Below are 13758 nucleotides of genomic sequence, written 5' to 3' on the forward strand. Positions count from 1 at the left end.
TTTTTTGACAGACAATATCCTGAACCTTTTGTTTATGGCTAACATGTTCCTAGTAGTTCCGAAACTAAGGATCAATAGACACGAAACATACACATGCACATACATAAAACAAAAATTAAAAATAGATCGACAAAATGCATATAAGATTTGTATATAATATAAAGTTTAAAACTAGGAGAGCAAAACACGATTTCCCTACTAGACCCCTACTCAGATAAATAATACGTAAAAACATATCTCATGTTTTCGGCTTTTCCGCTAAAAAAATAACTAATTTTGTGTTTGTAAGACTTGAAAATCTAGTGTGAGCTAAGCCAGAGAGTGTAGAGAATATCTGGTTGGGAAAAAAAACGTTAATTTTTTAAAAAAATATTGATGTGACCAAGAATTATACAAATTAGAAATCAACATAAATAACAATCGGCGTTCAATGTTACCAAGAATTATACACGTTCTTGGTTATGCGATGTTTTTTAGGTTCTTGATCAAGTTAACTAATACTGACAATCTATATAAATGTAGATATTAAGTCGATCTAATATTATACCTCAATGTCATAATTATATGAAAGTAGTTTGTAAACGGAGAGAAGACATGTACACAAAATTATTTTAGGCGACGCATATGTGAATCGAGATTCAAAATTTGAAATTGATCGTTACTTTGAACTTTTGAACACGTGGATATTTCACAACTATTTATTTATTCCCACGAGTCTCTTATTTACTAGGTCGATCCTCGACCTAGTGCGAAACAAATGTCTTCGAATGGTAGGACATATATCTTCTGCAATCTCATGACTTGCGTCTCGATAAAAATTCATCATCAATTAGAAGCGCATCTACCCATACGAAGTCGGTCTTTTGAAATTCCAACAAGTCAAATCCGATCCAATCACATACATACTCGAGTAGAATTCAATTCAAAAAGGTTCGTTCATCCCTATTTTCACGTAGTCTTGATTTGATCGTCAAAGAGTTTTAGCCAAAAAAATCTCCATACCTTTTTTATTTTTTTAGTAGTGTTTTAAATCTCACAGTAATTGGAAAATCAAAATCAATATGATCATCGTTCATGACTAAACCAAAAAAAGAAAAAATCCTTCATTAATCATCACCATTTTTATTAATCATCACCATTTGGTGATTTGCATTAGGGTGAAACATTTAATATATATATATATATATATATATATATATATATATATATATATATATATATATATAACTGCACACACGCACCGAACGGTTCATACGAAAAGATTTGAGTAAAGGAAACAGTTCTACACAGCCGGGAAAGAGAGAGACCCGACTCCTGAACCAAGTATTCCGCTCTCTCTGCCCAGAAAATTCAACGATTGTAGCCGGGGAATCATCAAAGCTTGAAAATGGTGGATTTTGCTAGAGTGCAGAAGGAATTGCAAGAGTGCAATCGAGATTTTGAGGTGTCTGGGATAAAGGTTGTTCCAAAGAGTGAAGCTAATCTAGCCCACTTGCTTGGCACAATCCCTGGTCCTCTTGGCACTCCTTACGAAGGCGGAACTTTCAAGATCGATATCATTTTGGCTGGTAATCATTGCTTTACATTCGATCATCTTCTCATGGGCTTAGATGCTCGAGGGTTGCGCGTAGAATTGGGTTTCAGAAGATGTTTTTCTCGTGCTTTCTCTCTCTCTGCTTAATTTTGATGCTTTTTTTTTCAAAAAGTTTTCTTGCTTCTGGGTGTGGTCGCAAATTATTTCTTGAAAAGAAAATGAAAATTAACAAGGTTATTTCGTTTCTGTATTCATAATTTCTGTTAACGTGTTAAATTCATGAAGGTTTTTACCGGCTGGTTATTGTGGCTTTCTTGTTCTTGGGTACAAAATGATCAAATTTTCCTGAATGGTGCAACGCTTTGTGGGGGATTGATTTGTTTACAATTGTGCACATGTATGTAAGGTTGGATAATTTATTTTATTAACCCATTACATATTAAGGTTTCTGAGTAACAGAACGAGTTACTTTCTGGTTTAGCGTATTCTATAAGTTGGATCTTTTTCGATTAGGATGCATTCTTGATACCTTGTATAAAATCTTGCGTTTCATCTTTGGGAGTATGGCATTGTAAATTGTAAGTGGTAATTTATTGTTCAAGAATGTGGTAATACGCAATGAGTTGAGGTACCTCGATCCTTCCCTTTTTGCGCAATGCTTGATCCTGTGATCCTTCTTTTTTTGCGCAATGCTTGAACCTGTGTCATTTAAACATGAACAGTTTTATGCATGAAGATAAACACAAATTTCAAGGTTTAATGAACTAAAATTTTCTGAATTTAGATGAATTTGAAACAACTAGAAAAGAGCTTCTATTCGTTCATTATAAGGCCTGGATTCCAATGTTCTCTCTCAACATTTCCAAAATTTAACTCTCACTCTATTACAAATTTTTGAAACTCGCTCTATCACAAATTGAATGTACATAATGTGATACCTCTTTTGCTAACATTTTCATACTTGTCATTAACTTCTGTAGTAGAAAACATATAGCTGGAAAAACAACCAAACATATTATGCTAGTTCGAAAGTTGACTTTCGGAAGCACATCAGTTGGAAATATTTCAGTGACAGCACCACAAAACCAGATTTTACAACTTTTACCATGTTCCCATTGAATGTCTACCCATTTATGGTCAATGTGTTAATGTTGACCGTGTTGCCAAAAATTTAAGAATCCATATCTGTGCATTTTCCTTTCAACAAATAATACAATGAGATTTCTTTTGTTTGTTTTTATGACTATTGTGGCTTCTGTGCCTTGTGCTTCTTAGTTGCTCCAGTATCAGGTACAGATAATATGATCCCCAGATGGTTGAAGATTATTGGAGCATTTAAATTCGGGAGTAGATTTAAGTATGTGCACGATAATCTCAGCTGGAGACTCAAGTTACAATCTGCGTGAAATAAAATTTATGACTGCAAGTTACAAATCACATGTCTGAATGAAAACATATTATTTTTGCATGAGTTGTTGGATATTGAGGAATAGATGGGCTCTTATATGTAGATAAATTTAAACAGTAATTATTCTGATTTTTAGTCATTCAACTTTTCTACCACTTAATTGGTTCTTGATTATTACTTTCTGATCCTTCTATGCTTTTCTGAAAGAGCGAAGTAAGCCAGTTCTGATCCCAGAAAAGAGGAACTGCATGAATTTCTACTAGCTTAAGAGCTTATTACGTTTTTCATGCCTTATTTTCTGTCAGTGAGTACTGAGTAGCAATGAAATTTTGATACTGATTTTTTTTTTCCACGAAGGGATTTGATCTTTATTACAGGTGGGCATATATTGTAATATAGTATCAATAACTATTTATCTTGGACGGCATATGTTCACCTTTTTCTTCCTTGCAGATGGATACCCATTCGAGCCTCCCAAGATGAAGTTTGTCACAAAAGTATGGTACGTTGAAAAAATTTGTTCTGCTGACTTTGCTGTCTCTTCATGGTTCATATGTAACTTCTGTAGTTTTCCTTCATTTTGTGCTGATATAATGCTTTTAAGTCACTGGCATGTTTTACGTTGAAAGATGGGAGCTATGTTTCTGAATTTTATGGGACGTTATGAAACTGTTAAAATATTTTTCATCCCACTTGGAACTTACATGTTGCTAGGGAAGGGATTATCATCTGGCCACCCTCAATTGTTTGTGTTATTTTCGTCTTATTCACAGTTGCCTTTTATGGCAATATTACAAGTTTGCCTTTTCATTTTAAATTAGCGGATTAAGAAAACAGGGCAGTCCATTTTACAAACTAATGTCTTATCATTTTTTTGTTGCTCTTAATATATTGGTCTGTCGTCTGTTGGCATTGATTTTTTTTTCCTTCATTGTCGTAACAAACTTCCTTTTTTATATGCTTTAAGTAATTATTTACACTTCTAGTATTTCTCTGTCTCCTTTTCCAATCAAAGGCATCCTAATATAAGCAGTCAAAGTGGTGCAATATGTCTGGATATCCTTAAAGATCAATGGAGCCCAGCTCTCACTTTAAAAACAGCTCTTCTTTCTATACAAGCATTACTCTCTACTCCTGAACCTGGCGATCCTCAAGATGCTGTGGTAGCACAACAGGTGTTTTTCTCTGCGTGTCTTTTTATTACCCTCCCCATTCTAAACCTTTTTCCTAGGATTTTGTTGTCTTTACTGCTATCAACCAGTAGTTGATTTGTTATTTTTATGTATTCTTTAGTATCTTAAAGAACATCGCACTTTTCTGGGCACTGCTCGTTACTGGACTGAAGCATTTGCCATGACATCATCTCTTGGTGTCGAGGAGAAGGTTTGCTACATTCAACAAATTTGGATTCTTTATCACACCAAAAAATATTCAAGAAGCGTGAATAAAAATAAATGTGTAACGGAATACAGGCTTAATTTCTCTGGCGATAATACTAGATAATTATTTTCATTACTTGACACTTTTTGAAGCTACAGATCCAAATCTCTTGAATTTCTACAGGTGAAAAAACTCGTGGAGATGGGGTTCCCTGAAACATTGGTACGGAGTACTTTGGACAGCGTTGGTGGTGACGAAAATCTGGCGCTCGAGAAGCTTTGTTCTGGTTAACTTAACTGTGTTTCGACGATTAGTTTGGACAATGAATACTGATGTTCCAGTTGGGAGTCTGTCTATATGATATAAACGTTACTGAACTTTATGCAACACACTGCATTTAGCTAATTATCTCATGGGTAATGTTAGATGTACACTTTAGTGTACTTCTAAGTTTACACCTTTTTCTTATTAATTAATTACAAAATTTTTTTTTACCAACGAGATATTTATTTCTTATCATGGTTAGTTTTGTATTTAATGAGAGAAATTGGATGTAGGTGTAAAGTCAAGGTGTACATCTAGCATTTTTTTTATCTCATCAGCTTTCACCTGTTAACATGGTTTCATGGTCTTGGAACCGTTGTAAAACGACTTCTAATATCTCGATTTCGAAGTTTAGATAGAATGCTACCCATCCGGCCATCTAGGCTCACCTGTTGGTCTATACTATATCGGAAGTAGAATCCAACATACACTTCACACAGTTGGATGTACCGAAAAGCATCCCGATGCGCTATTTATTGACCAGCAACAAAATTCTCTGATTTTTATTTTAATAAGTTCATTTATCATGAATAATATATGATGATAAAATAATGTAATGGATAAATTTGGTCAAGGGGATAAAAAAGAATACAAAACAATTTCTACAATCTGAATTTGGCAAAGACTTGTTTAGGCATAAGGCTGTAACCATTGATCAGCATCGATGAAAGAAAGATTTAGAAATGGAGAAGCTTGTGTGTCGTTGAGTCTTTGCACATAAGGAGCCCTCAGTGTTGTATTGGCTCCATCTCCTGTGTTATTGTATTCCGCATAAAACACAGTCCTGCAAAACGATGTTTTTGTTGTTGCTATTGAGTCTCGAATATAAGACGACTCGACCCATAATCACTCTATACTATTATTATAATGAAGATGTGAGGTACACAAATTTGACAAAGTACAGTAAACTTACTGGTCTCTGGCTGGGTCATTGAAATCATTCCACCCCTCGGGAGCAATAATATCAGACATATTTGTCAATGAAAACACGACAGTGGAGAAAGGCCTCCAAGCTCGGCCGAGCCATATTCTTCCAGTCCCTCCTATGCTGCAGTTCACGAATGCGAAGCCGCTGTTTTCGTCCTTCGAGGCCCGGCCATGAGCCGTCACCGCCCCGTTTATGTTCCTCGCGCCGGCTGGTACTGGGGTGGCTATGGATGTTATATGGCAATTCTACAAATAAAACATGTATATCTTCATTATATGGTACTTATGCATCATCCAAATAAAATAAGAAAAAAAAAAACTAATTTAAGTTAGTCACTATTGTTCGAGTTAGTGGAGTAGGTGACCACTTGTCAAATGTTAAAGATTTCGATTCATCTACCAAAACCTTTGTGCGGTTCACCTGACTAACGTGAAAGGTGATTGTGTTAGCTCGAAAGTTATATATTTTTATTATTACTATTTTTTTTATGTAAACATGAATGATATATATATTTTTTTATTACACCAATGTCCCGACCTATTTCAAAGTCGTTAATTAATAGCTAGTGAAGCTATTCATAAATCCCATTATTAATGCTACGTACGTCCTAAGGTCAACCTCCACCACACTTCATTTGGGTAAAATTAATCATTGACCTCTAATTGAGTCATGCAATGTGCATGAGATCAAATATGAAATATGGTTGCGGCTTAAATTCTAAAACTGGAATATATAACGTACAGTCTGCTAATTAGACAAAATTTTTGGTATTCAAATTTATGAAATAAATCAATAATAGATGACCTTCAACTGAAATAGTAACTAGTAGTATAGTACCTCATAGAATGACTTAGCATTTCCAAAGATGAAGTCTATTGAACCTTGAATATAGCATTCCTTGAAGTAATGGCGACCCCGGTCGTCATGTAAAGTATCTTGAGCTCCGAAAAACCCGCAGCCCCAGAACGCGGACTTGTCTCCGGAGACCCTAATGGCCACGGCTTGCGCTCCGACGGCTCCTGGCCCTGGAATCGGAGCCACATTCTGATCCATTCAAAATCATGAATCTTTTTATGCATATATTATCACATAAATTTTTTAATAGAGGTTGGCTCATAGCATACCATGAAACTTATATTTTTGGCAATAAAGTTGGCTGAAAAGACTTGAACTGAACCACTGTAGAATGTTCCATGAGAAGAATTGGCTGTGTCATTCCATATAATTGCTGTTGATGTATACCCTTGCCCTTGGAAGGTGATGTTAGGTTTTGTTCTTGGAACTATAACTTTCTCACTGCATTTTCATCACACAAAAAAGTTGCTTAATTCACACATCAATTTTGCATCCATGAAATTGTAAATAGAAGCAAACACAAACATAAAAAAGTACTCCTTGTTAATTAATTAGGATTACAAGTAAATTCCATTATTGATCCAAATTATAGTCCTCCTTAGGCTCGAAACATTAACGGCATCGACGGCCGCTTGCACCGTGGTGAAGTTGCAACAACCGTTGTGATCCACGCAGAAAACCGAAGTCGTGTTGGTGTCCGGAGGGGGGAAATCCGGCGGAAAATCATCGCAGACGACCTTGGTGTTATTGTTTTGGTCGGTATGTTTGCGATGCCGACGATGCGAACGGGGGAGTAGTGTTGAAATAAAGGGCACGTGGGAGAAGGTTTTAGAGGGAAAATGGACGAGGTCATTGATGGATAGTATGTTGTGTTCCAAGAAATTTGTGGATGCTAAGAATATTGCAATAAAGGCAAAGAAAATAGAGACACAAAGGGCTCTTGGATTCATTTTTCAAGCGAGTGAAAGAATTTGATTCGATGGGAGCAATGTATATATAGTGGATACACAAAAGCCCTTAAAGTGTAAGGCTAAAATTACATTTCTTGCAAGTTACTTGTCCTTGGCTCCATTTGTGACAATACGTAAACAACCTAACATTGCTTCATAATTTGCCTAGACAACATTCTTTGCCACAATAGTCGCATGATGCCCACTACTTAATTATTACACTAAACATAATTCGTGTCATAGGATGATAGGCCGTACTTTGGAGTTAATTGCATTAGCGTCGGTATTCGTTAACATATATATCATATTTGAAATAGCAAAATATATCTCTTCACACTTTAAAATATCTGAATATTTCAATACTTTTTAGTTTTGATGTAGCTGTATGCATGAATGGCATCACCTAGAAAGATCTGAGTATACGTCGAATCCGGTTGTGTAAGCCCGGGTCTATAGATGATGGCTCGAGTGAATTCGAAGGGCTAACTTCGAGGGTGATTACATGCGTCACAAACAAACACTGAGGTGAAATCTTGTTATAGTATCAAATCAGTTATCACTCAAAGAAATGAATGTTCAAACATAACCAATCAAACTCATAAATTATCTAGCCGCAAGTAACTTGATTGAAATCGAAATCAACAACTTGATTTAATATATGTGATGGGAATAACAGGCGTACTAGGTCAAATATGTATTATAAAGTAGATTTGGGACTAGCTACGTTCCCACATAGATCTATATTTGATTAGTAGAATTTAATTGGTTAATCTATTTTAAACAAATTAAATTAAACAATTGGGTCGATTTTTATTATACGTACACATGGTGATGGGTTACCTACTTACTTTTGATTTGGTCACGTAACTTGGGATAACTAAATTCAATGGCGTTGCTCAATTCATTGCAAAATTTTGTGGACTATGTATTAGGCTAGTCTTATAAGTGAATTTCATCAGTTGTCTAGAATATTTTTGTTTATAAAAATTCTCATGAGATCATCTTATAATATTTCAATTTTATGAGACGAATATTATATCACAAAAATTCTTGAAAGACGGTCTCACGTGTAAATTTTGCGAGAAAGATCTCCTAACTAGGTCATCCATGTATATGATAAACTTGGCTCCAATCCTTCCTATATTTGCCACTCTTTTTCTTTGGAGTCATGTTTCGATCCAAAAAAGTTTGTGCTGGCGTGTTGGAGATGGGCATAATTTTGCAGTACTTAGATCCATGGAAACCAAGGCTTACTAATTTTAGATGGTGTTCCACCTTTTCGAGGGACCCAACATTAAAAGTGGCTAGATTTATTATTCTGTTGGGTACATGGAATGAAGCTAAGATACAAATCTTGTAGGATCGATTGCTTGTCGTTTTGTCAAAAGCTATAGCTAGTAGTAATAGTATAACTTAAATATTTTAAATCGCACATCAACTCAAACTCCATGGTACAATCGTTCTATCCAGCAAGCTAGGACAATTATTGCACTCCAACAATCTTTCTCTCAATAATTGCACTCCTTGAAAGCAATGTGAATCAAACATATGACCTTAATTGGCTCTGATACTAATTGTAGGACTGAGCGGTTGCTACTTTATTAAAAGATATAGCTGTGATAATTGTGCAACTCAAATTTTTTAAATCACAGAGCAGTTTAAGCATCATGGTTCGTAGGAATGATCTAGAGTGTGACCCTCCCGAAAATTTTTAGAATTCTTACTATTATATATATATATAATGTTTTAAGTATTTGTAAATATAAGTTAATATTGTTAAATGCATAGACAAGCAGCTGAGTTGGCAAGTCGAGGTACAAGTTTGAATATTGCAGCATTCTTTTTTAATTTTTATTTATTTTAAATTTTCCTTTTCTCAATATTTTAAACTTTAAATTTTTACTTATTTCCGTTTGTCCTAAATGGAATAAAATCTTGCTGCCTTCGTTTTTAATTTTTATTTATTTTAAATTTCTTTTGTCTCAATATTTTAAAATTTAAATTTTTACTTATCTCCTTTTGTCCCAAATTGGGTCTTTATTGAGGTTATTAAACCTTTTTTTTTGACGTTATGTGTGGATATCTCATAAATCAAAAACTAATTTTTTAAAATTTTATTTTCACTTATCCTTTTCGTGTTGGCAATATTTATAAAATTAGTAAATTAAAATACTTTGTGGACTGTAAATTAAAATTAAAAATAAATTGTGAAATGGTCCAAAAAATAGAGTTTTTATCAAGTTAAATTTTTATTTTGCTAATAGCGGCGAATATTCGTGCTCATTGAAAATTTTAAAAGCTTCTTGCTATATAAAAAAATATATATGTATTGTTTATTTATTTATTTATTCACACTCCAATATGTATTTATTGATTGTGAACTTCTTCATTTTATATTTGTTCAAGGTCTGTGTCCTCTAGTTATCAAAAATTTTCCTTTGTGTATTTATCACACTCGAATACAAAGTTTTAGAAAACTAACATACGGACCACAATTTTGAAAGAGCGAAAGTAACGACACTCATTAAAAATCGTTAGCTTCGTCATCGCTGCAGACTATACGGCCCCCCGAACTTAATATCTTGGATCCGTCCCTGATGGTTCGATTGTTCTGTTGGAATAAATTCACCATTGTGAATTAAATTGAAGCGTTAATCTTTAGATTAATAAAATATAGTTAAACGTAACATGCATTATATGTTAAACTAAATGCATTTATTATGTCTTTAGTGAAACCGTAGATATTGAATGCAATATGGAGTGTGTTTTATGTTCTAAACTCTATATATTGTCATTCAATTTCTTTCATAGAGACATCCTTTTATATTTACAATTAAAAGCTTGTTTTTGTGTTTTTGAGTTTCTTTTATTTTGTGTCAAAAGATGATTGCGATCAGGTATATTTTTTGTTCTCCGGAGTAGCAAGTTTGTGTTTATTTGCTACTGGTACTACTGTTGTATCCTGGGAGATAGACGTCTATAAGATCCTCAAAACACTGTCGGTGAGGAGGCGAATCTGTTTAAGAAAACTGTGTTCTTCACAGGCCTCGATCACCTACTTGTTAAATTCGTTGGAGCCTACCACATTTCTTGTTCTTTTGATAATTTTATATTTATGAAGTTAAATATCTAATTTCATTTAATTGTTGAAATTAAATATATTATTTCTAATATATTTGTTCATCCTTTCATATCCGACTAACAATCTTAAAACATATTTTGTCCCAAAAATTTGATCGTTTGTGTTGTGTTTTCAGACATGGACACTGATTCAATTATTTCATTACCAAAGGTGACTCATTCTGTTACTAAGGCGTCAACACCACAAGTTAATGTTCAAGCTGCTACAGTGCCGGTTAACCATGTTGATAAACCGGAAAAAATTGATGGATCGAATTTTAAGAGGTGGCAGCAAAAGATGTTATTTTATCTCACCACCTTGAGTTTGGCAAGGTTTTTGACTGAGGATGCTCACAAATCAGCTGAGGGTGAATGAGATATGTAGGCTATTAGTGCGGTTGATGCATGACAACATTCTGATTTTTTGTGTAGAAATTGCATAATAAATGGCTTGGCTAACTCGTTGTATAATGTATATATTGATAAAAAGACAGCTAAGGAGATATGGGAGCCGTTAGACTGAAAATATAAATTTGAGGATGTCGGAGCCAAGAAATTTATTGTTGGCCGGTTCTTGGATTATAAGATGGTGGACTCCAAGACTGTGATTAGTCAAGTTCAAGAGCTTCAAGTAATCTTGCACGAGATTTATGCCGAAGGTATGGTGTTGAGTGAATATTTCCAAGTTGCAGCTATTATTGAAAATTCCTCCAGGTTGGAAAGATTTTAAAAATTATCTGAAACAAAAACGAAAATAAATGAATGTGGAGTAACTTGTTGATAGACTTAGTATTGAAGAAGACAACAAGAGTTCTGAGAAAAGATTTTTCAATCTTGATGTGGCTAAAGCCAATGTGGTTGAGCATGGTCAAAGCTCTAAAGGCAAGAAAAATACTGGACCATTTGGAAGAGGTTCCAAGTTAAGACCTAAGAAAAATACTTTCAAGAGAAAATTCTCTAGAAAATGTTACAATTGTGGCGGTCCAGGTCACAAGGCTTTAGAATGCAAGAAACCCAAGAAAACTCGAGAGACAAATATGGTGGAGTCCATATCTAAAGAGGTTTCTAATATGAATATATGTAATGTTATTTCTGAAGTTAACTTGGTGGGTTCCAACCCACGGGAGTGGTGGATTGATACCGCTGTCACTCGCCACATGTGATCCGATAAAGAGATGTTTGCGACTCTTGAGGAATCTGAGAATGGAGAAAAACTGTTTATGGGGAATTCAGCTACCTATGATATCAAAGGTCAAGGAAAAGTGATCTTGAAAATGACTTCTGGTAAAAAAAAACTGACTCTTAAAAATGTGTTGTATTGTTCCGGAAATTCGAAAGAATTTAGTTTCCAGTTTGCTTTTGAGCAAGCATGGATTTCGTATTGTTTTTGAGTCAGATAAAGTTGTTTTTGTCTAAAAATAGAATGTTTGTTGGAAAGTGATATGTAAGTGATGGGCTTTTTAAGCTCAATGTATTGGCTATTAAGCCTAAAATGAATAAAGTTAATGCTTCCGCTTACTTTCTCGAGTCTTTTAATTTATGGCATGGTAGACTAGGACATGTTAATTATGATATAATTCGTAGATTAATTAACTTGAAAAATATTCCTACATTTCAAATTAATAAAAACCACAAATGCCAGACTTGTGTTGAGACAAAACTAACAAGATCATCTTTTCAAACTATTGAACAAATATTGAACTCCTTGATTTAATTCACACGGATGTGTGTGATTTAAAATCAATGAAAAAACGTGGAGAAAATAAATATTTTATTACTTTTTTTTACGATAGCACAAGATTTTTTTATGTGTATCTTCTCAAAAGTAAGGATGAAGCCATAGATAAATTTGTCATCTATAAAAATGAAGTTGAAAATCAACTCAATAAGAAAATTAAGGTGCTAAAAAGTGATTGTGGAGGTGAATATGAATCACCATTCGCTGAGTTTTGTGCTCAACATGGAATTAAACATTAAAGAACTGCACCTTATTCTCCTCAACAAAATGACATTGCAGAAAGAAAGAATCGTTCTTTGAAAGAGATGATGAATACATTGTTGAGTTCTGGTTTACCACAAAACATATGGGGTAAAGCTGTTTTAACATAAAATTACATTTTCAATAAGGTTCCTCGAAAGAAGTTAGATAAAAGTCCATATGAGTTATGAAAAGGAAGAAAACCATCTTACCAATACTTGCGAGTGTGAGGGTGTCTTGCCAAAGTAGCAGTACCTTGTTATACCTTGATTATAGAGTCGCTCAGCTCTATAACTGTATTGAAAAGACTTGATACCTCTAATATAATTATTTAATAAAGAAAAATGCGGGATTTTTAAAAAATTTTGCCATGACTCGTTTAAAAATATTAAAATCCAACCTGTCACATACAACATTTCCAATACAATTAAAATAAACAGCTGATAAAATTTCAAATTTGATAACATAGAATTTAAAAAAGAAGTTAATCCCACACAGTTGCGAAAAATCAAGTGAATAGGATTATATGCCAAATATTCAAGCAGGGAAGACACATCTTGCAAATTACTGAAAATGTTTGAAATACTTCAATTCATTATTACAATCAACAGAGTTTGCGAAAACTAAAAGCAGCGATGGTCAAGGGTCTGCACCACCGATGTCCTCACTCTGGAGATCCTGCCCCTCAGTCCCTAGAAACTCATCCTCACCTAAACCAAGTAGATGTAGTGAGCCTAAAGACTCAGCAAGAATATGAGGGAGATAACGAGTATTACATAAATACATGCACACATAGATTAAAAATAGCTTGTAATAAAATACTTTGTTTGTGCCCAATACCTTAAACAAAAGGCTTCTAAAATGAATGAGAACATGAATATAACATATGCATAGCTAAATCTAACATAATCAATGTAACTGCATAAACTGTACTGAAACATAGTCATATAATTTATTGAACTTAGATCCTTGGATTGTGACTCTGTACTTTCGTTCTCGATCATGGCTGCAGTATACTATGCCGCAAGAAAGTCAGGATATCCCCCAACTCGTCTTGCCCTGTAGGTGGTAAGGTAAACCAGGATTTCTCTCAGCTCGTCCAAACTCATAAATTTGGTAAGGGAAGCCAAAACGTCTCCTAGCTCTTCCAAACACATACTTTCATACAGTCACAACCATCTCACTTTGTTCATAAAAATATTTTCTTGCATTTTTTATTTATGGACTTAGCATGCATATGTAAATGTAATGCACTCATAAATATTTACTCAATAATCATGC

At 34.2% G+C, this 13758-nt stretch overlaps 2 protein-coding genes across 4 annotated transcripts; one reads left to right on the plus strand and one right to left on the minus strand.

Annotated features, from left to right (window-relative positions):
* Window positions 1-764: 764 nt before the first annotated feature.
* LOC140881573 (ubiquitin-conjugating enzyme E2 27) lies at window positions 765-4699 on the plus strand. Of its 3 annotated transcripts, none has more exons than XM_073286995.1 (6): window positions 765-930; window positions 1346-1568; window positions 3396-3444; window positions 3958-4117; window positions 4236-4325; window positions 4506-4699. In XM_073286995.1, exons 2-6 carry the CDS (start codon window positions 1388-1390, stop codon window positions 4611-4613), a joined length of 588 nt encoding a protein of 195 aa, XP_073143096.1. In that variant the 5' UTR covers window positions 765-930; window positions 1346-1387; the 3' UTR covers window positions 4614-4699. The 3 variants fall into 3 exon arrangements, with proteins under 3 accessions (XP_073143096.1, XP_073143095.1, XP_073143094.1); XM_073286994.1 differs by having other exon boundaries at window positions 766-930; window positions 1291-1568; XM_073286993.1 differs by lacking the exon at window positions 765-930 and having other exon boundaries at window positions 1226-1568.
* Window positions 4700-5197: 498 nt separating this feature from the next.
* Window positions 5198-7379, minus strand: LOC140885136 (probable pectinesterase 8). The gene is made up of 5 exons (XM_073292070.1): window positions 6991-7379; window positions 6699-6870; window positions 6412-6618; window positions 5560-5819; window positions 5198-5430 (listed from the first exon to the last, which is right to left on the minus strand). Exons 1-5 carry the CDS (start codon window positions 7377-7379, stop codon window positions 5277-5279), a joined length of 1182 nt encoding a protein of 393 aa, XP_073148171.1. The 3' UTR covers window positions 5198-5276.
* Window positions 7380-13758: the final 6379 nt, after the last annotated feature.

The sequence above is a fragment of the Henckelia pumila genome, chromosome 2 (genome assembly GCF_033568475.1).
Source record: "Henckelia pumila isolate YLH828 chromosome 2, ASM3356847v2, whole genome shotgun sequence".
Lineage (NCBI taxonomy): Eukaryota > Viridiplantae > Streptophyta > Magnoliopsida > Lamiales > Gesneriaceae > Henckelia > Henckelia pumila.

Coding starts and splice junctions, on each gene's coding strand:
- LOC140885136 (XM_073292070.1), bottom strand. CDS start 7,379: ATGAATCCAAGAGCCCTTTGTGTCTCTATTTTCTTTGCCTTTATTGCA. Junction 6,871..6,990: donor ATCAATAATGGAATTTACTT/GTAATCCTAATT, acceptor ATGAAAATGCAG/TGAGAAAGTTATAGTTCCAA. Junction 5,431..5,559: donor AATGACCCAGCCAGAGACCA/GTAAGTTTACTG, acceptor ATCGTTTTGCAG/GACTGTGTTTTATGCGGAAT.
- LOC140881573 (XM_073286995.1), top strand. CDS start 1,388: ATGGTGGATTTTGCTAGAGTGCAGAAGGAATTGCAAGAGTGCAATCGA. Junction 1,569..3,395: donor GATCGATATCATTTTGGCTG/GTAATCATTGCT, acceptor TCTTCCTTGCAG/ATGGATACCCATTCGAGCCT. Junction 3,445..3,957: donor AAGTTTGTCACAAAAGTATG/GTACGTTGAAAA, acceptor TTCCAATCAAAG/GCATCCTAATATAAGCAGTC.